The 24863-nt window shown below is 44.1% G+C and overlaps 1 protein-coding gene across 7 annotated transcripts in view; it reads left to right on the top strand.

The window, feature by feature from the left end:
• The window catches only part of EPHA5 (EPH receptor A5), a 193056-nt gene that overhangs the window by 101026 nt on the left and 67167 nt on the right, over window positions 1-24863 (top strand). For 6 of the 7 annotated variants that reach the window (XM_066548095.1, XM_066548090.1, XM_066548093.1 and 3 more), the window contains exons 4-5: window positions 4914-5069; window positions 10735-11070. In XM_066548095.1, the coding sequence (XP_066404192.1) occupies window positions 4914-5069; window positions 10735-11070 (492 nt within the window). The remainder of the gene's footprint in view (window positions 1-4913; window positions 5070-10734; window positions 11071-24863) is intronic. The other variant, XM_066548094.1, reaches the window with a different exon arrangement.

The raw sequence follows: 24863 nt of genomic DNA, 5'->3' as shown, positions 1-24863 counted from the left end.
GGTAAGGAAAGGGGTCTACAAAACCTGCCTTGGACTTCCAAAGGGCAGACTTTGGCCTGTTCAGAACACTGGTTCAGATACAGTCCTTAATAAAAAAAGGGTCCAGAAAGGCTGGACATACTTTAGGAAGGAAAACATCTGACTGGCAACTGGTGACAGGATGGGAGGAAATGGCTTCAAGCTGCACCAGGCAAGATTTGGTTGGACATCAGGAAGAATTTCTTCACTGGAAGAGTTTTCAAGCATTAAAACAGGCTTCCCAGGGAAGTGGTGGTGTCACCATCCCTAGGAGCGTTCAAGAAATGACTGGATATGGCACTTGGTGCTGTGGTTTAGTTCACATGGTGGTGTTTAGTCACTGGTTGGACTCAGTGATCTTGGAGGTATTTTCCAGCCTTAATAATTCAGTGATATTTGGGTGGTTTTGCTGACATGGTCATGTGAGTATGGAAAGCCTTGGATGTGGTCCTTGCTTCCAGCATATGTTGCCTTCGGTCAGTGTGCAGCAGAGGCATGGGGAGCTGCAGTCTTCAGCCAAAGCTCAGGGAAGGGATGGTTACAGGGATGCAGCTGCAAATCACTGGATGTTAAAGCTTGCAGAAAATAATCTGGCAAGTAGTCCCAGCTGGGTGGTGTTACTGGTTAGTTCTCCCCTCTTTTTGCTTTGTCTCCTCACCAGTACTCACTGTCTCTAGTACTGGTATAGCACATTCAGCATGTTGTTGGCAGAGGCCAGTTTTCATTGTAAGAGGACCAGTGGTTCTACCTCCATCCACCCACATTCCTTCCAGGAGCCAGAGTCCTTCAGCATGGCTCTTGTGGGCTCTGCTCTGCAAGGTTCAAAGACAGTTTCTAATCCAATTGCTGTTGGTTTAAGGGATCAGCCCATGCCATTGCAATCCCAAGATGCTCTTGCTGCCATCCTTCACCACGGCCATCTCTCTCTGGCCCCTTTAAAGAGTGCAGCAAGAGGCTGCACAGATGTTAATGCTCTGTGCATGCCACATTTTGTGGTTGCTATTAAAAATAAAAAGAGTGAAATTGATTTGCTAATAATGGATGTGCTACTAACAGAAACACATCCCACTTGTACCTAACACTAGCAGGTTGTTTATGGCGTATTTGCTGTCTCTAAAAATAATATTTTTTTTTCTAGCAACCGATTTAATTTAAAGACTATTTTCACACATCACTGGCTGTTAATCAGTTAAAGAGTTTTAATATTAAGAAGAAAGAAGCAGATCTCATCAACAGCTTCAAACTTGACTTCATTTCTTTTCAGCTGGCTTGCAGCAGATTATGGGGAGCCTTAAGCTCATTTTATTTCTTCTGCTTTCCTATCCCCTTTAAAAGATAGATAGCACCATTATCTGTATGACTGTACTGTGCTAGTTCTGTGTATCCTTTCAATGGCTGGTGAATTGGAAATACTAAGATAAAAATATAAGAAGACTAAAATAAGATTTAATTAGGAATTAAACACCAGACACCCATGTAATTTTAAATAAAGCCATGTATACTTCATGAAGAGATTATAAGATTGACTGTCAGAAGACGAATGGTAAGATAAGAGACCAAAACCCAAGGTACATGCAAGGTAAGTTGGTTTTGGCCCTGTTCTGCTCTGAAACAAATTTGCAAAATGTCTGAGACATTGCCACCAGTGGCAGAACATGGGCAGGGTACCAGCTGCTGCTTTTGGCTGTTCAGCCCAGCAAAGACTGTGCTCATCCACCTGCTCTGATACTTGCTCTGCAGTGTGGAGGCGTAGGGTGCCCCCGGGTCAGCTTCCATCTAAGCAGGGTCCGTTCCATCACAGCTTCTCTGTCTGTTAAACAATTGCTGCTGGAACCATCTCACAGGCTGTCCTCTCCTCTGTGTTGTGTACAAAGCAAACCCAGGAAAGGATACAGAGGGAAGTGTTGTAGGAGATACAAGTTGTGCCTGAGACACCCATGCAGCTACAGCTGCTTCTGTTCTTGAGCCTGGTAGTGCAAGTGTGGCTTCCATGGAGCTGCTGGTCATGAGAGCCTGGAAGACTGTGCTGGAGAGCCCTGCAAATCCCCCTGTCCTCCCCAGAGCATCTGTGTCAGGTGTGTGGATTCAGCCAACGCCATTCACTGTGGCACTTCTTGCATTGATTTTGGTTTTCTATACTCCTCTTTTTTGCATAGCCCATCTCCTGTCCCTGAATTCTTCCTTTCTAACTGACACAGGAATATTTCACCTGAATCCAACAGGATGCTGCTCTGCTGCCTGTTTGTTTTGAGGACTCATGTGGAAATCTTCAGGATAGCATAATGCTCTTGAGCATTCCTCCTAATACTTTTTGAATATAAATGGGACTTACCTGGCCCATGAGAGCCTGCAGTTTATACAAAAATTAGTCTAGTTCAGTTCTATTTCACATCTCTCATTAAGACATGGGTTATTTGCCTTGTGCATCTCTTGGCTCCATATTTATTCATGAAAACCACACATTCCCTTTGAGCTGAGGCGCGTATTGTACCATCATCAACAAGCTACAGCTCGTTTCAAATCTGTCAAGGAAATCTGACTTATTTTACATTTGCTGCTTTGCACAAAATAGAAGCACAGTAAACTCTTGTGCTATAATGATTTTCTGTCTGTCTTGATAGAACATAATGAGATAAATTCAAGTCCTTTTTTGAGGGCTAATTACATTGTGTACACAATAGATGTGCACTGCTGTCATTACATGTTGCACATTTTAGTGCTTTCATTTCCCCACCTCTGCTGTCTGCGTGTGCAAGGGTGTTTGATTTGACCTTGAAATACAAATTGTGCGCTAGAAAGGAACCATTTGGTGATCTCTTCTCCCAGAAGACTCTCCAGAGACTCTGTAACAATCCTTGCTGTAGGTAGGGCAGCATTTGAAGGTGATTGTAAAGTAAATAGAAGAATTTAAGTGTGTGCTGGAAACTGAGGGATGTGCCATAAATCACGAGGGCAGCTTGTGGCAAGTTTGCTGAAAGCCATCAAGCACAGATTCAGCCCTAGATCTGTTCACAGCTCCTGGTGTCTGGGCACCAAGCAGAACAACTGCATCCTGCAGATGGATACCACAGCCTAGGAATGGAACACTAGTTGGATGATGAGCAATTTTGGAAAATGGGATTTTAGAACCTGTAAATCCCTCCAGTCCAACCAGTTGTTCTCTGCCTGTGTTGTGGGAAGAAAGGAAGCTGTGGAATAGAGTGGGAGGGTGTTGGTTTGGGGAGGTCAGAAGGGAGCTGATCACCCCATACAGCAGGGCAGAGAGGCTGCAGATCCATGGGGTGACCTGGCAGCCTGTGCTGAGCTTGGGACCTGCTCAGGGCTACGTGGTGCCTGCTCTGAGAGGTGCATAGTCCAGGCAAGGCTGTGGAGGTGGGTCTGGGGAAGGTCTGTTGGATGCTCTTGAATCACACATTTGATGCATGAGTGATCTTCATCACCAAAGACCTACAGTTCAGCTCTGGGAGTTGGGAATTGATGTGCAAGGGTCTCACCTTTGGTGGAGAAACTACTGACGTAAAAGGGAAGATGTCAAGGGAGTTTCTCTGGTACTGCAGGAAGCAGAGCCAACCTTAGAAGCAGTTGTCCTAGTTGGTCCATCAGAGGAAAGGGAGCACTAGTAAAAACCTATACTTTACCTACGGTGAAGATGAATTATTTCATCACTTGCTGAGTTTTAGCACATGCTGTGATTGTCTGGGACATTCCTGATGGGATAATATTAATGCTTTCACTGTACACTCATTTCCTTTGCAAGCTAATTACAGCTGGGAGAGTTTGAATGCAGATGGAAAGGCTCTGGGATTTACAGGTAACTTCTTCAAGTCTGCTAGCAGATCTGTGCATCATTAATATCATACTGGGCAGAAATATTTTAAAGCAATTCAGAAGGAAGAAAGGTAACAGCACTTTACAGCTACTTTAACATGTCCCTATGCCTCTGTTTTTTGAGACAAACAGAAAATCAACATTTCCTCCTTTTGCTAACAGTGCATTTGTAATACTGTGTATAATGGTATGATACAGAGCCAGCTGGGTTTTTCCCTAAAAAAAACACTTGCAAAACTGTGGCTATCACTGCTTCTGGCAGAGTGTGCACACACAGGTGAAGCGCAGAGAGCTTTGCATAGGTGAAAAAGCACTTGTTTCAGGATGATGGAAACAAGATATTACTGTGTTCATTTCAAACTACTTAAAAAAAAATAAAAATCCCAAGCTACCCATAGCCGTGGATTTGTAAGAAAAAAAGTAGCTCTCAGATCAAGTCCTTGTGCTTCGTCATGCATATGTATTGGAGCTGGAAAAATATCTTGTATGGTTAGCATGCCTGGTTCAGACTATACCCAGAACAGCCTGTGTGGAGCACATGTGGAGCACTTTAAAATTCCTCACAGGTTTGCAGGGGGAAGGACCCTAGGGAAGTAGCCTTATCACAATGTCTTAAAGATGTCGATCTTGAGATCCCCTCCACCACTGTGTTGCTATTTGTTTGCTGAGACATTGATTTCTGAGTGTAGAACACCTTAAACAAAAAACCATGAAATGTATTTTACCTGTTTTGCTAAGACTGAAGGAAAAAAAAAAAATCACAGTAATGTTTTCTAAAGCAGAGCCCAGATGATGTTACCTCTAATGCATTCAACAAGGAAAATAAATATCCAGCAATGGCAGATGCTAGGGGAAAGAAATAATCAACAAATTCACATTCTCTTTTCATGCAGATATTTAAGTATGCACTATCTGCTAGTGGCATAGACTGTTTTAAAATATGCAAACTAAATAGCTTGTGAGTATTTGTCTGTTTTATAGCTGAAGATATGGGGTTTTTTTTAAAGGAAATATGAAGAGACTGATTTTATGATGGGAGAGCTTAGCCTGTGGTTCTTCTTTTACAGTATGCAGACCTGGGTTCTTCAAAGCTTCACCCCACAGTCCATCCTGCAGCAAATGTCCCCCTCACAGCTACACACTTGATGAAGCATCCACATCTTGCCTGTGTGAAGAACACTATTTTAGGAAGGAATCAGACCCACCTACAATGGCCTGTACAAGTAAGCATGTGCTTATAGGGTTGTTTTTAATCCTTTCAAGCTGTTCCTGTACTGTGACTAGACATTATGATACTAACTGATGTGCTTTTTCAGGCTCTGCACTGGAGTCTGAGCTAGTCTTGACACACTTGTAATGTCACTGTCATTGTCCACCGTACTTCGGGTTACACGAGAAGAGGCTTCTCAGTGCTTTTTTCTTTGAAAGCTGCCATCCAAGCCAGGAAGAGTTTTTGTAATGAGCAAATGCTCTGTCTGCTCCCTGCACTGCTGGGTGGGCTCAGCCATTAGCATGGCACCAGCCATCCCTGTTGGTGTGTGCTTGGGTGCCAGCATGGGACACATGCGCGGAATTAACTGCGGGTAGTCCCTGCCAGCAGCGGGCATGGATGGAATCTCCATGGCCCTGCTTGGTGTCATCCCGTAGCTCATTTTCACTAAACAAGCTGGGAGAGCCCTGTCTTTCCAATCTGCCTGGAGATGGCCATCCTTCTCAAAACTCTGTGAGGGAAACTGCTTCTGCAAAATGTAGAACTTATCCCCTGGGTGTAGGGGGTGGGCAGTGTAACAGGCACGCTGGGCTACTGGGACTCCAGAGTGGAGCTGGTGTAATCAGAATCACTAATTTTACCCTTCTCCTGCCATCCATGAGCTGTTCTGTCAGCTGTACCTTGAAAGTCCCTTGTTCAGTTTATGTTTCAGATACTTAAGGCCACAATTTCCATGCCCCCACCTAGTCCTGCTGAGTATAGCACAGATCTGAGCTGGGACTGATCGCTGGGACTGATGCTCCAAATGTAACTTTTGTGGTGCAGAAGTGATTGAAAATTTCTGAAATGGAGTTGAACTACTGATGCAGGACCAGTTGGGCCTTCCAAGAAACTTAAGCAATGGAGGAAAAAGTAGATTTATGACTCCATACATACTCAGAGCCACTGGACAATGGTGCAGTGGTGACTTCCATACTGTAGGGAAGTACTTTGCATCATGTAGAGATGGTAGTGGCTTTTGTGCCTTTCCCAGTAAATACAGATGTCCTTCCTATCTTTCCACTTCAAAAAGAGAAAGAAAAAGTCTGTTCCTGTTGGAGACACGCTCTCTCAAAGGAAACTGCCCTTGGCAGCTCTCTGCTTGCCTGCAGGAGGCACTTGGAGCAGAATTGGGCCCCTTGAACTCTGCCTTTGATTTTCACCAGGCAAAGGAGCATGGCTGTTGGAGGCTGTGCTGCAGGGAAGGAGAAGGCAGCCTTAGGCAGCATTGGAGTCACTGGTGCTGTCAGATCAAAGAGGTCGGGGGTTGAGTCATGCAAGCACTTCCCAGTTTATTAAATAGGTGTGCCAGAGTCTTTTGGAGGCATAGCCAGGGTGGGTTATAGTATGAAAAATCTGATAGCAGCATTTCTTGATGTTCATTTTACCCCTTGGCCTGACTTTAAAAAACTCAGATAAATGTGGTCCAGCATGGTATTGGGAAACACACTGAGCTCTGGAACACTCATAAAATAGACAGAGCCAAAGCCAGCAACTGAGAGAGAGTTATGCCAGACTCTGGTGTCTGCTGTGCCTCCTGCCCACTGTCAGTGGTGCTGCTCTTTGCCCTTCCCGGAAAGGTGCACATGCAGTCTGTCCTGCTGGTGCTTTAGCCAGGGAAGGAGCTGCCATCCCAGAGGAGGATGTTTATGCATGCCTATGGCCTGAGTAGCATCAGCAGGGTTTGGAGAGGCACAAGCAAGTGAGGTGAAAAACTCCTGTTAAAAAAAAGTTCAAGAGCCTATCTCTCCCAGGTTTCTACTGCAGTTCAAACCCTCTAGGTGAAGGCTGTAATTTCTAACGCTACAACTGCCATGGGATTTTCTTTTTATGTTTGTTTGGGGATTTTGTGCTTGTTTATTGGTGGTCACTGAGTTTGTTGGCTTTTACTGGTTCGTAAAACAGTAAAACGGTGGTTTTCTTTAAGTGTGGGTTTTACTTTTGTTTTGAGAGTTTACTGTAAGCTAGTGTAAAGCCCAGACGTGGTGCCTGAAGCTGTGTTAGGATATGGCTTGGCAGGGTAAAGAGTCCTTCTGGGGCAGATGAGAAGTTTAATACCCATCAAGGTGCAGCTCAGCTTCTGCTTCCCACTGCAAACCCCAGAGCCACAGCTGAGGACATTGCAGCACCTCTGCTGGCATTCACACCTACCTCCCCAAAAGCAGGGTGGAATATCTGAGCCTTCTCCATGTGCTTCTGTCACCCTCACCCTCCCCATGCATCTTTTCTTAGGATTTTGTCCTAATACTACTCTCTTTGTGCTGAAGGTGATGAGGAGGGCTCCATGTGCTGTGCCAGCTCAGCAGCAGGGGTAGAAGATTTTGGCAGGGGCAGTAAAGAGTAGGTAGCAACACTGGTGTTCTAAACCAGTCCAGTTATTTCTGCAAGGCAACTGCTCATCGTGAGCTAAAACAAAAGTGAGAGAGACTTGATTCATGACTGGTAGGAAAATATTGCAAGGGTTTTTTTTTTTTAACATTTTTATTATTTATTGCCACAGAAGTTAATAATATTCATAGGATTCCTTCAACAAGAAATGCAGTTAATTTTAGAGAATACATCAATGTTTGTTTTCACGTCTACACCTGCAAAGTTGCCACTCAGTATAGCTGTAAAATCACATTTTCCTAATTTAAAGTGAGAGTTTTTCAGTTCCAAGCTGCATGAGTCTCCCCACCACCACCACCAGCAGCATCACTAAAGAAAACTAGCTGCTGTATCACTGTCACTTGCTCAGTTAAGTACAGAGAGAGGGAGGAATATATTTTTGTTCAATTTTTCCAATTTCTTAAGTATGTCTTATAAGTAATGATTGGTAATTTTGAAACTGATTGTGCTGTGATGCTGTCTGAAATAATTAGTGCTCTCAGACAAAAAAGAAAAAAATTTGGTCCTGATGGATATTTGAGAATTCTTTTAATATTATTATGCATCTTCCAGTAAGTAATTGCATTTTGTTTCTTCTTAACTAAGTAATCCTAGCTTCAGTTCCTTGCACAACATCTCTTTAAAAGCAAAACAGTTCCACCCTTTTCTCCTCATGTCTCTTACAAGTAGCTTTATTGTTTCTCAGTGCATGTTGGGGAAATATTTGTAGTATTAAGACACATGGGAAAAATCGCAGACTTTATTGTATTTACTGTAATAGTCTACTTGCAAAAACTTTACAGTTAACTTTAAGTGTTTACATACATATATTTCTATCTTCAGAGTAATTTCTCTCTTACGTTATATTTTTAAAATATGTGCATCAGTAAACAACAGGTTTGCTGTCCATCAAGAAAATACTTTTGTTTTAAAATATTTTTGTTTTCAGAAAGCGTTTGCCTCTTGTCAGAAAACTGTGGTGCAAAAGGAGTGAATCTAAGGGTATAAAGTAGCAAATTTTAAAATTACATTGATCTTTTTTAAACTGAGTAGACTAATATCTGTGCCCTTGAAAACAGGAGTTTGGAAATTAAACCACCTTAGCAGATCTAGGCCCCCCCTATTCTGAAGGTAAAAACACCTTTTTGTTCTCCCAGCTGGGGTTTAGCCAAGTTTTATTCAGGTACAGCTTCAGGATTCTACTAAAGACCTTTCTCTGAGGCCCTGGGAGAACACTAATTTTATAGGTTACAAAAGCCAGTTTTAAAGCATTTCCACTGAAGCTGATGTTTTTAAGCCCTCAAGAAGAGTAGCTGACTTTTCTGTACAAAGCAAGTAAAAACCTCTGGTGACTTTACAAAAGTAATAATTTATCCCCTGTTAAAGACACATTGTCCAGTAAGTGTTTCTTGTGCCTGAGTTCTCTATTTTTTCCTAGAGTACTGGCATCAGCAAAAGGGCATTCATCCAGTGGAAGAAAAAATAGGGCAATTTAACCAGTAAAAAACATACAAAAAAATCCTCAAGTACAGCACATATAACTCCATACAGCTCCAGTGATGAATTCCATGGTTTCCATTATATCAGTACAAGTATGATGCTGCAGAAAATAGTCCTGTCTTGGGCTCTATGTTGGTGTTGTTAGCTCAATAGTGCTGCATCCCTGGGGTGCAGCTTGGGAGTGGATTGCTCCCTATTTGTAGGGATCTGAAGGGATCACAAAACAAAACAAAGATGATCTGGCATTTCCTAAGCCAACTTAGCTTTTTTCTTCACTGCTTTTCCTCTGAAAAACAAAAGAAAAAAAAATACATCAGGATTATTTATTTCCTCTGGCAGCGAGTTTCTCATTGAATCAGAACAGCTTGAGTCGAAATCATTACAGTATTTCAGTTTATCAGTGTTACAAATTTTATAGACTCAGAGAGGGAAATAGAAAAAGGAAATGGAGGAGAATGCTTCTGGTTTATAAGGTGATTTCATTTTTGCAACACTGCCTGTTTTAAATAACGAATCGAGTTTAGTTATCACAACAAAATGAGAAGATGACAGCCTAAGTCACCCTGTTAGGATTCATATGGATGTCTAGCTAGTGAAGCTACTCATTGGACCCTTTTCAAGGAGCTGCTCATGGGTTTTGACAACTTCATTCAAACTGTAGAGGAGGGTGCTGTGTTGCCTTCCCTTGCAAAAATCCCAGCCCTTGCTGTATAGTTACTGGTGGTCTGTGACTAAAATCCATCCTGGCTTGCTTTGATAAATTTCCTCTTTCTTCCTCATTCATTAGCATTCCTTGAGTACTTAACATGAGGATATCTTGCATGAGACTCCTGCTTGTCCTTTCACATTGTCTTCAGGGTGTATCTGCAGCTTGCCCTTCATTGCAACACAAGCCTGTTCAAAACAAAAACCTTCTGCGAGGAAGCAAGTCTTGAAGGTGCCTCCAGGTGGGCTTTGCTTGCCCAGCTGTGGCCTTTCCCACCAGGATGAGGAGAAGCAGCCCACTTTGTGCAGGTGCTCTGGTACCTCTGCAGCAGCTGCTCTTCCTTGGATAGCCTTGCCAAGTGCCATGCTGGCATCCTGAGCAGGGAGGCTTGGCAAAGTAAGCAAATGTGGCGTGGGTAACCAGCCTGGCAGGACCAGGAGGGTTGCCATGGAGTGGCTGGACACAGCCGTGCTTCCAGTGGCCCGTGTAGATCACCATCTGCTTTGGGCTACATCAGGCGTCTCGCTTAAGTGTGATTTGGATAGCTAAGCTTTGGTTTCACTGCTGCCAAATGGCTGATGGGAAGAGGCGGCTGCATACAGAGGAAAGATTTGGCATCTGAGTTGAGTACCTGGGTGGTGTGAAAACTCCAGTGTGTGTCTTTTTTTAAGGACCTAGGGGTTAGTGGGAAAGGGGCAGCGGGGTAAGGAGGAGGAATCTTGCCCCTGGTGAAGCCAACAGGAACTTGGACAGGGCAAAGACTTGCTAATCCCTTTGCAGGAAGAGCAAGGAGAGCACCGGAGACAATGCCCCAAGGTGCAGTGCTCCTCCTCTTGGGTTTCAGCCAGCCCTGTGTCCTGTCCTCCCACTCAGGTGACTGCATCCCAACACAGATCTCTTGAGCAAGGTGCTCAAAACAAATCCCTGTTTTCCCAGTTCTTCAGGTGTTGTTGCAAATGGTCCCCATGAGCAAGGGGGACATCTCTTTTCAGCCTAGAGAGTAGTAGCTAGCAGGATGACTGATGATACTGTTTTTACCATGTGTTTTTCTCACTTTGCAAACCAGGACCCCCCTCTGCTCCTCGGAGTGCCATCTCAAATGTTAACGAGACTAGTGTCTTTCTGGAATGGATTCCCCCTGCTGATACTGGTGGAAGGAAAGATGTGTCTTATTATATTGCATGCAAGAAGTGCAGCTCACACTCGGGTCTGTGTGAGGCGTGTGGCGGTCATGTCAGGTACCTCCCCCAGCAAACCGGCCTGAAAAACACCTCTGTCATGATGGTGGATCTGCTTGCTCATACAAACTATACCTTTGAAATTGAGGCAGTGAACGGAGTGTCCGACCAGAACCCCGGAGCCCGGCAGTTTGTGTCTGTAAATGTAACCACAAACCAGGCAGGTAAGTGGATCTTCAACCTGGGGGAATGTCTGGGGTGGGAGCCTGAGCCAGTCAGACCCAGTGCAGACCTCCCTTTGGAATGGGTGGAAGTCTCCAGGATGGAGGGCTGGACTATGGCCTCTTCAAATATGGGGGGTGGGAGGTGGGCAGTGCTTGTCTCATAGGTTATAATTACTGAAGTCTTCAGTATGTTTCCTTTAAGCAGGACACTGACACATTTTTAGGATTTGTGACTTTTCCTTTTACATTAGGCTATTTGGAGGTACCTCCACTTCTTCACAGGTTGGTGTATCCATCCACTAAACCAGGAAAAAAAGGCTGTCTTTCCTGCTGGGAAAGGGAAATTTCTAAGAGTCCATTTTGATTAAAAATGGCTAAAACATCTAAACTTTACAAACAATTACCCTAAGAAAGTTGGTTTTAGTGACTTCAGGAAATTTAATCCCTCTTCTACACTGTGATGCTAAAGTGACTGGGTTCAGGCTGATGAGGTATGATATGTTGTCACTGCTTCCCTGACAGAGTAGGGCTAGGATTTCAATCATACTGTGTTATTCTTGGTTTTGCACTGTACAGACAGAGATCATGTCGACTGGTTTATTCCTTTGTCCAGGGCTCTGATCTGTCTGCCCTTCCTTTGCCCAGAAGTTGAAATGACTTGTCACTTTGGACACAGGCATGGAGTTGCCATTGTCCCCTGTCACTTGGAGGTATGATGGGAGGCAAGAACATTATTACTTCTCCTTCTGTGTGCATCAACGCACCAGACATCACACAACTTCTGTAAAGCTCTGGAGACTGACCGATCCTTCTCTGGTCCCTCATGCTCTGTGTTTTAGGGTCTCTTCCTTTTCCTATCTGGCTTACTTCCTGCCATTTAATTTAGTGGCTTTTATCCACCATGAAGCCCTTCCAGGACTGTTAACAGGTGGCGTTTGAGACTGTGAGGACTGTGCTGACAGATCACTGGAGCCACCCCCTGCCTTCTCCAGACAAGGTTCAGCCAGGAAACCTGGTGGGCAATTCAGTGTGACAGCTGGATGCAGATTGGCAGATCCTCACTGTGGAACAGAAAAACACTAGCTGGAGCAGGGCTGCATCTCATTCCTGCTACCCAGGTGTACGTGCACAGGCTTGGCAGCCAGCAGCAAGGAAGTGCAGATACCTGTCCTGGTAATTAAACTGGATTGTTGAAGTGTTGGACAGATCATTCATATGTTTCTTGAGGAGAGGAAATAAAGGCATGCTGGGAGTGCTACTGATAGATGTGGCATGGAATCTGCTGGAGGAATATTAGAGGACAGCAGTATGACACCCATTAAAGGCACCTGTTTAGTGCAGATCAGTGGGTGTCATGGTCCTAATGCTGTTTACTGTCTTCCTGTTGTGAAGGCTGCTGCCAGTAACTCTGCTGTTGGAAGAAGTGTATTTTCCTGTTATTGGGTTTGCATTGGTCCTTCATTGCTGCCACTGGATTTTCCCTGATGTGTGGCGTTAAATCCACATAAATCTCAGTAAATGTAGCTGTGCATGAGGAGCTGATACCTCTCTGATCAGTGAGGAAAAGGTACTGGTTTGTGACTTATGTCCCAAACTCTCCATAGATAGCTGCAGCAGAATTTATCCATGTAGCTGCATCTCTGTGCATCAGGCCAAGAAAAACCCCCTTGCACAGTTATCACCTGCAGCTTTGTATTGGAAGGTCTCTTAGAGGAAATGGGAAACCTGTGACAAATATGTCCTGTGCTAAGGACAAGTAGGTAAGTGTAGCTTCTGGTTAAGTCTCCCTGTTTATCTTAGTGGAGCCACAATCACAGGAGGTATTAGTGGATCAAGCCTTGGGTGTTTGATACACTGTGGGATGTTGAAATTGCACCTGTGTGCTCTCATGGTTGATTCAACAGGAGATTCAACCAAACTGCAGTGTAAAGAACGCAGTGGTGACTGTGTTTCCTTGTCTCTCTGGCTGGTCCCAACATGCATTTGTGAGGTGAGCCAGGCCTGTCTGCTGGAGCTGTAGCATCAAATGGCCTTCCCAGTGATGTGCTCTTTCAGCACTCCCCTGGGCCATCATCGGTGTGCCCATGCCAGAAATAAAGCAGATGGAAAGAGGGACTTTGCAAACCTGACTGACTGCCAAGCATAGAAAGTGAGAATCTGTTTTTTTAAGGTGCCGCCAAAAAATGTCCTTTGAGGCAAGTAATGGAGTGCTCCATGCCCAGTGATTCTGGATATAAAGACTGACTTCAACAGTCAAGTAAGAGTAGGCAGGGCACATCTGGCTTCAGGGAGTCTCAGGCCACCTACCTTCCCCTGGAATTATCTGTAAGAGGTGCAGGTCTTGTGTCTCATCTTTTCCCTTGCACAGGTTTTCTGATGGTGATTATATTTTCACAGAGGCTGGTTAATGAAGTTGAATCAGTGACACAAGGCCAACTGCAGCAGTAGGAGAAATCCTGCTACAAGATCTGTTGGCTGCAGGAAATTGAAAAATTGCATGCCATGGGATAGGTCTGGCTGCTGGAGTCCTGCTGGCACATATTCAGTAACCCAGCACTGCATAGAAATGCCAGGGTCTGTTTTGTTGGTTTGGCTTTTGTCCATCCCATGAAGACCATGCTCATTTCAGAACTGTAAAGAATGTGCAAGCAGTGAGTCTTCATGTGCACCACCTCTTCTGGTTATGGCAGCTTTTGGCAGCAGAAGCTACCTCTGGTTAGACTCTCAAAGGGATTCCTTCCTGAAAAAAAAAAAAAAAAAAAAAAAGGTGGTTCTCTCCAAAATAGTTTGTCCCCCTTCCTCTCTCCTCTATTTAAATAATGAGTAAAAGAATCGGTGCTTGCAATCCATCTGGCATTTTCAGACTGATTTAATTTTACTCCAAACTTTTGAACTCAAGTTTGGAAATAGAGGGAGGGAACAGTAAACTTTTGTGCACAAGAAGAGGCTGACTGCTAATCTCCACTGGTGACCCCAGCATTCTTCTGTTCCCCCAGTCCTTGGAGACCTGGCAGTACTTGAGATGGGGCTGATCCATGCAGGACTAATTTTCCTGTAACCCTCTGTTGTTTCTGTGGGATTTTGCTGGTATTTTCTGCTGGAAAACAAGTGTCTAGGAAGGATGAGCAATGCCACAAGCCGTGAGAGATAGAAATTGTGCTGGCCTCTGTTGTCGCTACCCTAAAGGTGCAGCAGGCAGACAGAGGACCTTCTTCCCTTTGTAGGGACAGGAGTTGACCCAAGCATGCTTTTCCCCTATGGCACTGCTGCAAAATATGTGTCCAAGGGATTTACCAGCACAGGTGGCAGGGAGCCATCTGTAATGCAGTCTCACAGTGTGTTAAGAAGTGTGCCTCATGCATGTGGGCTGGAGCACAGTGAATAATTCATAAGTGCCAATGACAGCATCAAGTTAGCCATCCTTCCCTTGCTCGTGGTTTTGCTCAAGTTTTCATATTTTTGGAACTTCCACCTATTTAAATGGTTCCCAGAGAGCAGTCTGTGTGTACTGTTAATACTGAAGTTTGCTTTTCAAGTGACAACTGCATGACTTTTTTTTTTTTCTCAGCGCTTTCACCAGGCTGGATGATTAAGGTATGCTGTCGCTCTGGACAGAGATGTGCATCTCCCTTGAGGTCTCTTACCTTATCTGCCCTGTGTACAGCAAGCACCCACCATGACGTCCTGGTCAGAGGCGTGTCTCCTAATGGGTCCATAGGGAGCAAGCAGTTTTGATTCATGGTTGCCTGCTCACCCATTGTATCATTGCAGGAGCACACTGGAAAGATGCAATGTTTAAAACCTTTCTAGGCTTAAAACCTGCCAGGAGTATTCACTTTAAGCCAGCCTAAACAGCCAAGCAATTTTCTTTGCTTTTGATGTCAGCAAGTCCCATGCTGGGAATGGCTTCAGGCACAGAACTGGCCTGGAGGTGGGGGGTATGAGAGTGGGGCAGTTCCCCTGCCGGCATCCCAGATGCCACAGACTCCTTTGCACTTAAAGATCTTCTCTGTGTGTGTTTTTAGATAAACCCCCTGCCTGTTTTCTGTTTGAAAAGTTAGAAGCCACTGTTCAAACCCCTTCTGTGACCTGTATGATATTTTTGCCCTCCTTCTGGGCATAGAGGAGAAGAAAGGTACAGATGTGCCTGCTAACAGAGGAGGAGTTAATATGTCTAATGCCTCAAGAAGTCTGCATGTCTGAGGCCAAACCAGAGATAGAAGTTGCATCCTGTGGAGCAGCAGTGCTTTTTAAGCAAAGGTGTTGGAGGACAGAACCTGGCAACCTGTAATGCTGTCTGGGAGGAATGGCTACGGATTTCCTACTTGACCAAAAATCACTAGCTGCTTGGAGCAGCTAGAAGGCTCTTGGAGTGGGGAAGTGTGCTGAAAACAACGGTCCTTCCTTTAATTGCACAGGCTGGGATGCTGCAGTGGAGGGGAGCAAGGGAGAAGGTGTTTTCCATAGCAGTCAGGAGAGGTACATTCTTTGAAAAGCAGCCAAGGGTGATTTGGAAAGGGAAACCTGCAACATAGAGCTTGCTGCAATCTTACATCAGTATCTGCATGCTCTTGAATTCAAGAGACTGCAGCCCTGCACAGTCTGGGAAGAAGACATCAGAAAATGAGGCAAGAGATGGGAACCACATTTCCAGAGATTGCCTTTGGGAACTGATGGGTTCAAGTCCTGTAACATTCAGGGTCTGATTCTTCCAACTTTGAAGTCTTCACAGGTTTGTTTGGTTTGGCGTGGAGAAGGGAGCATTTTACTTATTTTCTTCAGGAATAGCAGAAAATTTCCAAGGGCACGCTGCAGTAGAGGCATCATGTTCCATCATCTCACACAAGAAGCAAGACTGGTCTTGCAGCTCTACTTTTCAACCAGAACTGCTAGCCCAGGGTCTGCAAAAGCTTAAGCAGATGCTTGCTTCTGAAAAACTGCCTTTCCACAGCCAGCATGTTAGGCAGGGCTTGCCTTTAAACATCCATTGTAACCATACTTGATCCACTGGGCTGCTCCACCTTCCCAGCAGTGGTCACTAGTGGATACCACAGAAGGGCTAAGAGCAGGATGCACACACATCCCAGGGCTTCCTTAGAGCTTTCTCCAACCTCCAGGGAACACTTCTTTGTGCTTTATAGCCGTTAATGGATTTTTCTTGCATGAATTTGTCTAATTATTTTAGGGACTCTGAGAAAATTCTAATGGCTGCAGGCAATCCTTTATGAATTTGGTATGCCTGGTAGTTTAAACTCTGCTTTAGGTTCACACTGGCCGGAGAGGAGCTATTAGTGGCATAAATAGAGGCTTTAAGGTTTGCAATTGCCCATCTCTATGGAAAGCATTGCCATTTAGAGATGCAGCACTGGCTTCCAGCGTGTTAACCCAGGTATTGCAGCATTTAACCTAGAACAATGTTATCTTAAAAGCAAAGAATGTCTTCCATACCAGGATGGGTGAATACGGGGCTGTTTTAATATGTGCAGGTAAGCTGTACTGCCTCAGAGACCATAGTCTCTATTTAAAGCTGAGTGCACCCTGCACTGCCCCTTGCAGCAGGATGTTTCTGCTGGCTGTGAACACCCTTCATGTTCAGGGAGATGTGAAAATTAGTGTTGGTCTGCCAGTGAAGGTTCAGCCAGAAAGAGAATAATTTCATTTGTCAAGTTCCATGCATATGCTGGTAATCAGCTTCAAGAAGTATTTTGGTATATTTTTGAAGCACAATCTCATGCAATCGCAGCTTGTGAAAAGCAAACACACTGGCAAAGTAAAACCTGAAAGCTGGTGCTGTACAAAAGGTTGGTTGTTTCAATTTTTTGTTGTTGTTGTTGTTTTTTGGTGATGACTGCATTTACACTGAATGCAAAATCTTCATCCAGCGTCCTTTTCTGGAGTCATGAGTTCACCCCAGCCCAGATGGCTGGATGTCTGCTACCAAATGAATTATGGATCAGATTAATATTTTACTCTTTTATTTACAACTCCCCTATTGGTAATTGCTGCTTTTTCATGGTTGTTATAAGTCTTTTTGTTATACTTCACATATTAGAAATACATGCTTGAATACTGAGACAAGTCTTTGGAATATGAAAAAAAAATCCCCAAATTACAATATGACTTTTAGTTAGAGGTCATTTTTTTTCTGGAAGTATGTGAGACAACCCTGTGGTTGATATATAAGGACAATAAAAGATGAAATAAAAATAATTTTCCTGCATCTCCAGACAGACCTTTCAATTTTGACATGAAATTAAAACATCTTACTTATAGATGAAAATAAAAATAGTAAGAAATAGTTGTCTCTATCTACCCTCCCCCTGAAAAAGAGAAAAAGAAGGATGCTGAAGATCTCATTATGAGATTCAGCTCATGACAACCATTGTGTATTGTGCAGAAGGGTGCAGGTTTTACCATCTCCCAGTGGCAGTGAGACAAAACATCTTTATGGTGAAGCAATTACTCTTCTTCAAAGTGTGCTACTTGTGAGGCATGAGGTACAAAAAGCAAATCCTGGGTTATACCTGGGGAAAATGAATCCATGGCCTGCACCCACATGGTGGCATGCGGATGGGTGTGAGGGAGAGAGAGCTGCCCAAATACTTGGCTTGAGATGCTGCGGCCAGCAGGATTGGCACTGCTCTGTAACATCCCTGAGCCACCAGAATCCCCAGCAGCAGCATCACCTCAGGCTTGGGGTAAAGTAGCAGATATTGGGCAATCTTGGGCAATCTGAGACCAGGTTTTTAGAGGTGTATGAGTAGCAAATACTAACTTTTTTCCAAAAAGCATACAGCAGGCCATGCTGCAATCACGTGTAGTAAGAACTTCACAAGGTCAGAGCTTTAAGAAACTTGTGTTTTTGCAGGGCATTACTCATGTTACATTACAAGAGTGATAGAGCTGGTTTAAAATCTTATTTCCCATTTTACTGGCATATTTTTAAAGCATTGCCAAGTAATCTTATACTAATCTAATTCTAATCCCCTTAAAACACATTCTTCTTGGCCAGGGAGTTTTCTTTGTATTGTACTGAGCACAGTACCTGGCAGAGACCAAAAGCAAAGCATCTGAAATGGTTCCACTGACCAGATGACATCAATTTATAGATTGTTTTTTTCCCCCATGAACGTTGCTTTTGAATTTCTCTGCTGATATAGTCCCATTCAGCTCTTTAATCTCAGTCTGCAAGCTGGTAATTCCATTGTCTCCTATGTTATTTCTCTGATTTTAGCATTAAAAGTAGTTTTACATTTTTAACAGTCTGCATAAATGATACTGTGGAGAGTACTCTTAAGACATCAGGATTCCAAAATAGCCAAAAAAAGAATGTAAAAATACTTTCAGTGCTGTTAGAGAAATACACTTGCAGGCATTTAATAACACAACCCACTTGTTCTCTGTCTGCAGTAGCAAACCAAGTAAGCTCTTTATGGTAATCTCCCTCAAACATTAAATATAACAGTGGAGGAAACAGGAGTTTGGACATTTGTGTTTCAGTAGTTGTGCATTGAAGAGCTGTGCTATAGAAACACTGCTCAGGGTATGGCAGCTTCACAGAGCATTTCTCCTCTCCCATGCACCCATCATGCTAATCAAATGAATTTGTAAGAGTGTGAAGGTGTAAGTACATACATGGCAGCGTGGGTGCCATGGTTCATTTGAGGTTGCCATGGTTTGGTTGAGGTTTTAGGGCATGGGTTGGACTCAATGATCTTGAAGGTCTATTCCAACCTAGTGGTTCTGTGATTCTGTGCATCTGTGTGTGTATGAATATGCAGGACGCATGCTGGACAGAACACAGAGATTACCCACCCTTGTGGGTATCTGTGAGAGCTTGGTAAAGCTCAGACACTCTAAGTGCTTTTCACTCTTCGTGTCCTTGTGCCAAATTGCTGCCTAACTGGGCCCACATTTGAAGAGGGTGGTTCTCTGTTCTCTGAACCAGCAGTTCTCTGGTCCCTTCTTCTTTCTGTCTGATTTCTTTTGCCATGAGTATGACCCTTCTTTAGTTAGCAGTTTGTAATATTTATTTGTTCATATGGCCAGATTTTTTTCCCTTGGTTGCTGTTGTGCCTGGTGTCTGCAGCCACACAGCAAGCTGGCTTCTGTATCCCAGGAAGGATTTTGCTGTACCAGAACTGAGCTCCAGCTCTCAATGTGCATGAATTACAGGTTCCCAGTTAGTGTTTATAGTATCAGGCTGAAATGCTTTTTTCCCCTGGATTGCTTCTCATTGGAGAGGTGTTGTTTCAGTGAGGCTTGGAATGTTTTTCCACGTTTTCTGTTGTGGTTGCTATTACAGTATATTTCGACAGCAAATCCCTTGCTCATTCCTTGAAAGATTTCCAAAATGCTACTTCTGACACTTGTATTTCTTGCAAAGGGCTAATGTTATAGAAGTAGTAGGACTGGCTAGTACTTTTTCCCAGATTACTGCCCTTTCTTTTCCCACTGTGGGGACAGGGAGGGGAGAGCTCTATCTGAAGAGCTGAGAGTAGCACTAAGGTGACAGACAACCCAGCAATAAATGATATTTCTTCCACAGCAGCTGGGTCAAAGTTCAGCTGCATGCAAATACTACAAAAAGCTCAAGAGCTGGAAGGTTTTAATTAAAACACACTTCAGATGTGCTCTTTTGCCAGCGTGATGGAATGCTTGCTGCATCTCCTGGTCCTGGAGGAGCAGTCGTGATCAAAAGCAAGTAACTAATGGGATTTCCAGCTAGATCAGTACAATAGAAATCACCAGAAGGGAAGGGTTATTATTTATTTATTTTCCTCTTTTTTCGGGCTTGGCAATTTCTAAGAAAACAAACTCTGATCAAAAGGCCCTGTACGAATCGATGTGGAGCACCCACTGGCTATGGTGGTGCTGGGTGAGGGTTTTTCTGCTGCAGTGCAGGAAACTGGAGTGAACCACTGCTCTTTGTGCAGGGGGGCCAGCCACACTGGACTGATCCTCTGAGTGCTTTGGCAACCCATGGAGAGAGCGCTGGTGTGGGGAAATGGATAGAAAAATTAGCAAATTCTCTTATGCATTTGACAAAATCTGCCCTGTGGGTTTTGGCCAGAGGTGGTGGGTGTGCAGAGTGATACAAGGAGCCTTTTGCATCTGGCCCCTGGGCTCTGCAGAGAGAGAACAATGCCTCAAAAGTAAATTTGGAGAATTAGGTGGAAAATGCCAGTGGAGGGCACTAGCATTGCTCACTGCCTTCCCAGGAATACACAGCACAATTGCCCTCCGTGCTTGTGCAAATCTTGTGCATCCTACAGGAGGCACAAGGAAGCAAAGTTGAATCAGGTAAAAGCACAAACCTGGGCTTGCCCTCCCTCCTTAGGTTTGCAAGGCTATGGCATTTCTTTGTAGCTTCCTTCCAACTTTCTGCAGTCTGCCTCAATCCAAGGAGAGAAAGTGCTGCTCAGCCAAGTAGATTATTAATTATTCTATTTCCTGAGTTGCCTTCCACACAGTTCAGCATCAGTGTGGCTTATTACAGGAGGGCTGATCTGCACCACACATTATCCTGTCATCTCCAGAGCTCTGCCTTCCCCACAATGGGCTCTTGCTTGGATCATTAAGCCATGAAGCTCCACGGTTCTGCCTTGTTCTCCTGAGGGGTGGCACCAAGAGCATGAAATTGTTTGCTGTCCTTGTTGGAGACTTATGGTCTGAGCCTTTAAACACCTGGCCATGCAAGGACAGTTTCCACAGAGAGGTGCTCTCACCCAGTTCAGTAAACTGGAAGACTATCACTGCAGAAATGACTGGATTATTTAATTTATTGTACATCCCTCTGTCCCAGATGGAACTCAGCCCCTGCAAGGACATGGAAAGGAGCTGGAGGATGTCTGGGTAAGGATGCACATGAGGGCACAGACCTATCTCCACCTTTTCCAAAACTGCAGACAGCAACTAGCAAAGCTGGGAGTGCATGAAGGACAAAATGCCCAGTGCCTTCCACAGAGGTGCTGCACCAAACCCTTTGCTACATGTTGGCTGAAGCTTCAAGGGGGACTTCTGCCAGAGTCAAATAGCCCTGAAGGCTTTTTAAGTGCTATTTGCAACCCCTGCAGAACATCTCTGTAGATCAAAACAAATCCCCCAAATTAGTCAGTTGAAAATGTTGTTTGTGCTCTAGTAACAGTTGTGCATCTGTTGTGGCCTCACACTCTTTCTCTGTCTTCTGATATTGGTCAGTGAATGAGAAGTGCTATTTTAAATTCAGTTTGTACAGTGTCCTGTTCTTCATTTAGGGCAAAATGGGGAAATTAAATACATAGTCATTATGCAAATTAATGAAAGTTGGCTCAGCTCTCTTGTACGCAGACCTGATGGATACAGCGTCATTGGAAGGGATACCTAATGTCAGTAAATTGCTAATTCGATGCCTAAAACTTTATGCGTTGCCTTCATCAGGGAGGTTTTTCAGGCATCTGGTTCATTAATGGATGAACTGGGGCATGGAGGTGTGGTGTGACAGGCTAGAGGACACACACCAGGACTGGGACTCTTCTTGCTGCTCCTTCCCCCTGCTGAACTCTTCCCGTAGGGCTGGAGCCCTAAGATGCATTGGAAATGTTTCCTAACCTGTTTGCCAAACTAACTTAAGAGCAGAAAAAAGAGGCTGGCCAGAGTCCACTGGAGATGGGCTGTTGGGTTTGGGATTGCTTTTTCTGAATGTGGTTTCAGTTTCACTGCAGCACTAGAGATAGAAATGTCAGACAACAGTGTATTTATCCAAAGCATTTAGTGAGCTAAAGTGTGTTGAATAGCTTGGGGAAATGTGTGACAGGGGGCCCCTTTGGTCCCAGTCTTAATTGCTTGCAATAGTGAAAATTTCCTCCTTTCCTATTTTGCACCTTCTGTCAGGAGAGACAATCTTTGATCCAAGTCCAGCTGAGTGCAAGGTGTTACCTTCAATACATCTGCTCGGTGAACTGTGCTTTGTCTTCTAGAAAGGGAGCTGTTAATAATGTGACAGTGTCCATTCCAAGCTGTTACAAATTCCAGTGCCCAGGCAATTAAATGTAACTAAAATCCTGCTCGGTTTGATTTGGTATCTAGCAAGAGAGCAATTGCTACCTGTTCAGTAAATACAGTTGAGTTTTATTTGGCCTCTGACAGTAATAGTATTTAGAGTGACTTGGCAGCTGTTCACTGATGAGGGTCCAAAAAAAGCACTTAAAATCAAGTGATAGCAGGAACAAACTGCTAAAGACACTGGCACTGTGTTTATCCACTTGAGCACTTTAGCAGAGATTCAGGGGCTCCTCCCAGTTTCTCTTCGTCTCTTCAACTTTTTAATCTGGATCACGAGCCCATCTGCCAGGGACTGGTGAGGTGGCTGCCTCCCAGCCAGGGGCTGTGTCAGGCTCTGGGGTCACACTGCCCTCTGCTCCCTGGTCCCCATGGCTGAGCCCCAAGCAGGTGCCCAGGGGGCTGTTTTGGAGAATATACAAATATCTGAAGTATGGAACTATCAGGCCTCCTGCCTCCCTGTCTCCATCTCCAGCTACTCTGCCTCACAGAAGTAATGATCCTGGGGATGAGGCATGCACATGGCTCATGATCCAGTGGCCCATGGAAGTTCTGTGCACTTTGCCCTAGCAGGAGGAGAGCTTTGGCACGCAGACCAGCCACTGCCTTCTTCCTTTGCCATGAGGGTGCTTGAAAACTTTAGAGATGCCGCAAGTCAGACAATTTTACAGCTGCCGTTTGGCTGAGTAGAGGAGTGTTTTCCTCTCCAAGAGAAGCAGCAGCTATTTTTCACAGAGCAAATGAAGCCACCTGTTGGGTTAACTGGGCTTTATTCAGTCCCCAGGCTGCCTTGCACAACCTTTAGGGCCCATAGGAGTCTTTGAAGTACCATTGAATTTCATTGTTAATGTCACAGTCATTTACTGTGAATGGAAAAGGGTATTTTTTTTCACTCCCAGGCATGAATAAACTCTGTAGATTGCAGGAAATAATCCCTCTTAAAGGAGAGTTGAAAGTGCTGTCTTCTAATAGAAGAGACCTGGTACTGAGCAGATGCCTAGGACTACTCCAGGTCTTCTCAAAAATACTGAATTTTGCTCAGTGATTAGAAACAGAATAAATGAAAGGAAAGCAGCTGATGACAGGGTAATACATGTGTCAGAGAAGGGGAGGGAGTGGTGAAGGAAAAGTACATAGTGTGGATGACTTTAATTATGTGGAAGGTGGGAAGATTGACTTCCCTATCCTGAGGGGGGTGTGTGAGAAGATACATTAGTCTGTATTCTAGCAGAGGTTGATGAGGTCTTCTCCGAGATGTTAGTAGTTGCTTGGGTGCACTTGCTGGCAGTATTTATGAGGGCTTTAATTACGTTTCACAGACTGACTTCCAATTAGAAGGGAAAGTAGGGGTGAGAAGATGAACGAAAAGATGTACAGCATGTTTTAAGAGCACGGTGATAAATCTATGGCTAAGGATTATGGTAAAAAAGATAGTCGTATGTCATGGCATCATTTGCACACTTATATTTTTAGATGCTTACTCCAAGTTACCTTTCACCTCCCCCCATCACAAGCAAAATGCATATAAAGGGGTCAAACACAGGCCTCTGGTACTCCTCTTCCAAGATGGAAGTCAAAGATCATTTGCAATTGCTGCAATACAGGGCTGTTACTTTTCCTTTTTTTTTTTTTTTTTGCTAATTCATTAACTGTGTCATAAAATGGCACTCTAGAAAAGGCAGACAGAGACCGATCACAATATTTGTCTCCATGATGCATGAATAGTGGGAAAATATTGCTGTCATCAGCACATCCTTTCACATTTCTGCAGATTCTCACATTTAGAGTCATAGAATGGTTTGGACTGGTTTGAATTATCCTTGCTATAATCTCACCTAAACAGCTTCTTATGCAGATGACCATGATGCCCATTTATTTTTATGTCAGGAGGTAACACTCAAAGGGGAGATACCTCAATTGCTCAGCACTGGCTTAATTCCCTCTGCACTGTAGTAAACCAGGGACTTTGCCACTGACTTCACTGCAAGGACAGTGCCTTCATGTCTGAATGGCACTGGCACAATTCTCTCATTACACCCCTCAGAAAGAAGCTTCTCTGTACTCTTTACTTGTGGTGTAAGCTGTTTGCCAGTATCTCCATAGATGGTGCAGGTAAGAGGCTTTACCTAACAACATCAGCGTTAGAGAAACGGGCAATACTTTGGATCTTGTGGTAGTGGTAATTAAAGTAAAGGTAAGTCTGCAGACAGTTCATGACAAGCACTGAAATTCTGGCTGGAGAATAGGAGGGACTGGCTAGTGAGATTGCTTTCGTTTCAGGTAACATTGTTCCTCCCCCTGATTCCTAAAAGGGTTGACAGTGTTTCTTAAACAGCAGTGAAATGGCTTCAGTGAAGCAGCGGCAGTACTTCAGCATATGGAATGTTTTTCTCTTCTTTGATTCCATGATCACACTTGGTAAGCTAGTACAAAGCAAAGGAGGAAACTCCTCTTTCTTTGGTGATACTGAAAACAAATCCTTGTTTATTTAAAAGTAGCTGTGTCAGGAGGAAGGTATGATGGAGTATAATTGCCAAATTCTTACTTGGTAATTAGTATCTTGCAGCCGTCTCAACGCTGTTAAGATGCAGGCATAATTGCACATAGGATGCCTATATTTATCATGGAAGTTGGCACTTCAGACCATTAGGAAGTATCTGTAGCTTTGCTGTATGCTGCATATAGATAATCTAGTTTAGGAGGCTTAAGAGCCTGTCAGAAATGCTCCCATCATCCAAGCAGTAGTAACATCA

The sequence above is a fragment of the Molothrus aeneus genome, chromosome 4 (assembly GCF_037042795.1).
Source record: "Molothrus aeneus isolate 106 chromosome 4, BPBGC_Maene_1.0, whole genome shotgun sequence".
NCBI classification, from domain to species: Eukaryota; Metazoa; Chordata; class Aves; order Passeriformes; family Icteridae; genus Molothrus; species Molothrus aeneus.
The sequence above is the reverse complement of the archived record's forward strand: the minus strand, read 5'-3'. Positions and strand labels throughout refer to the sequence as shown.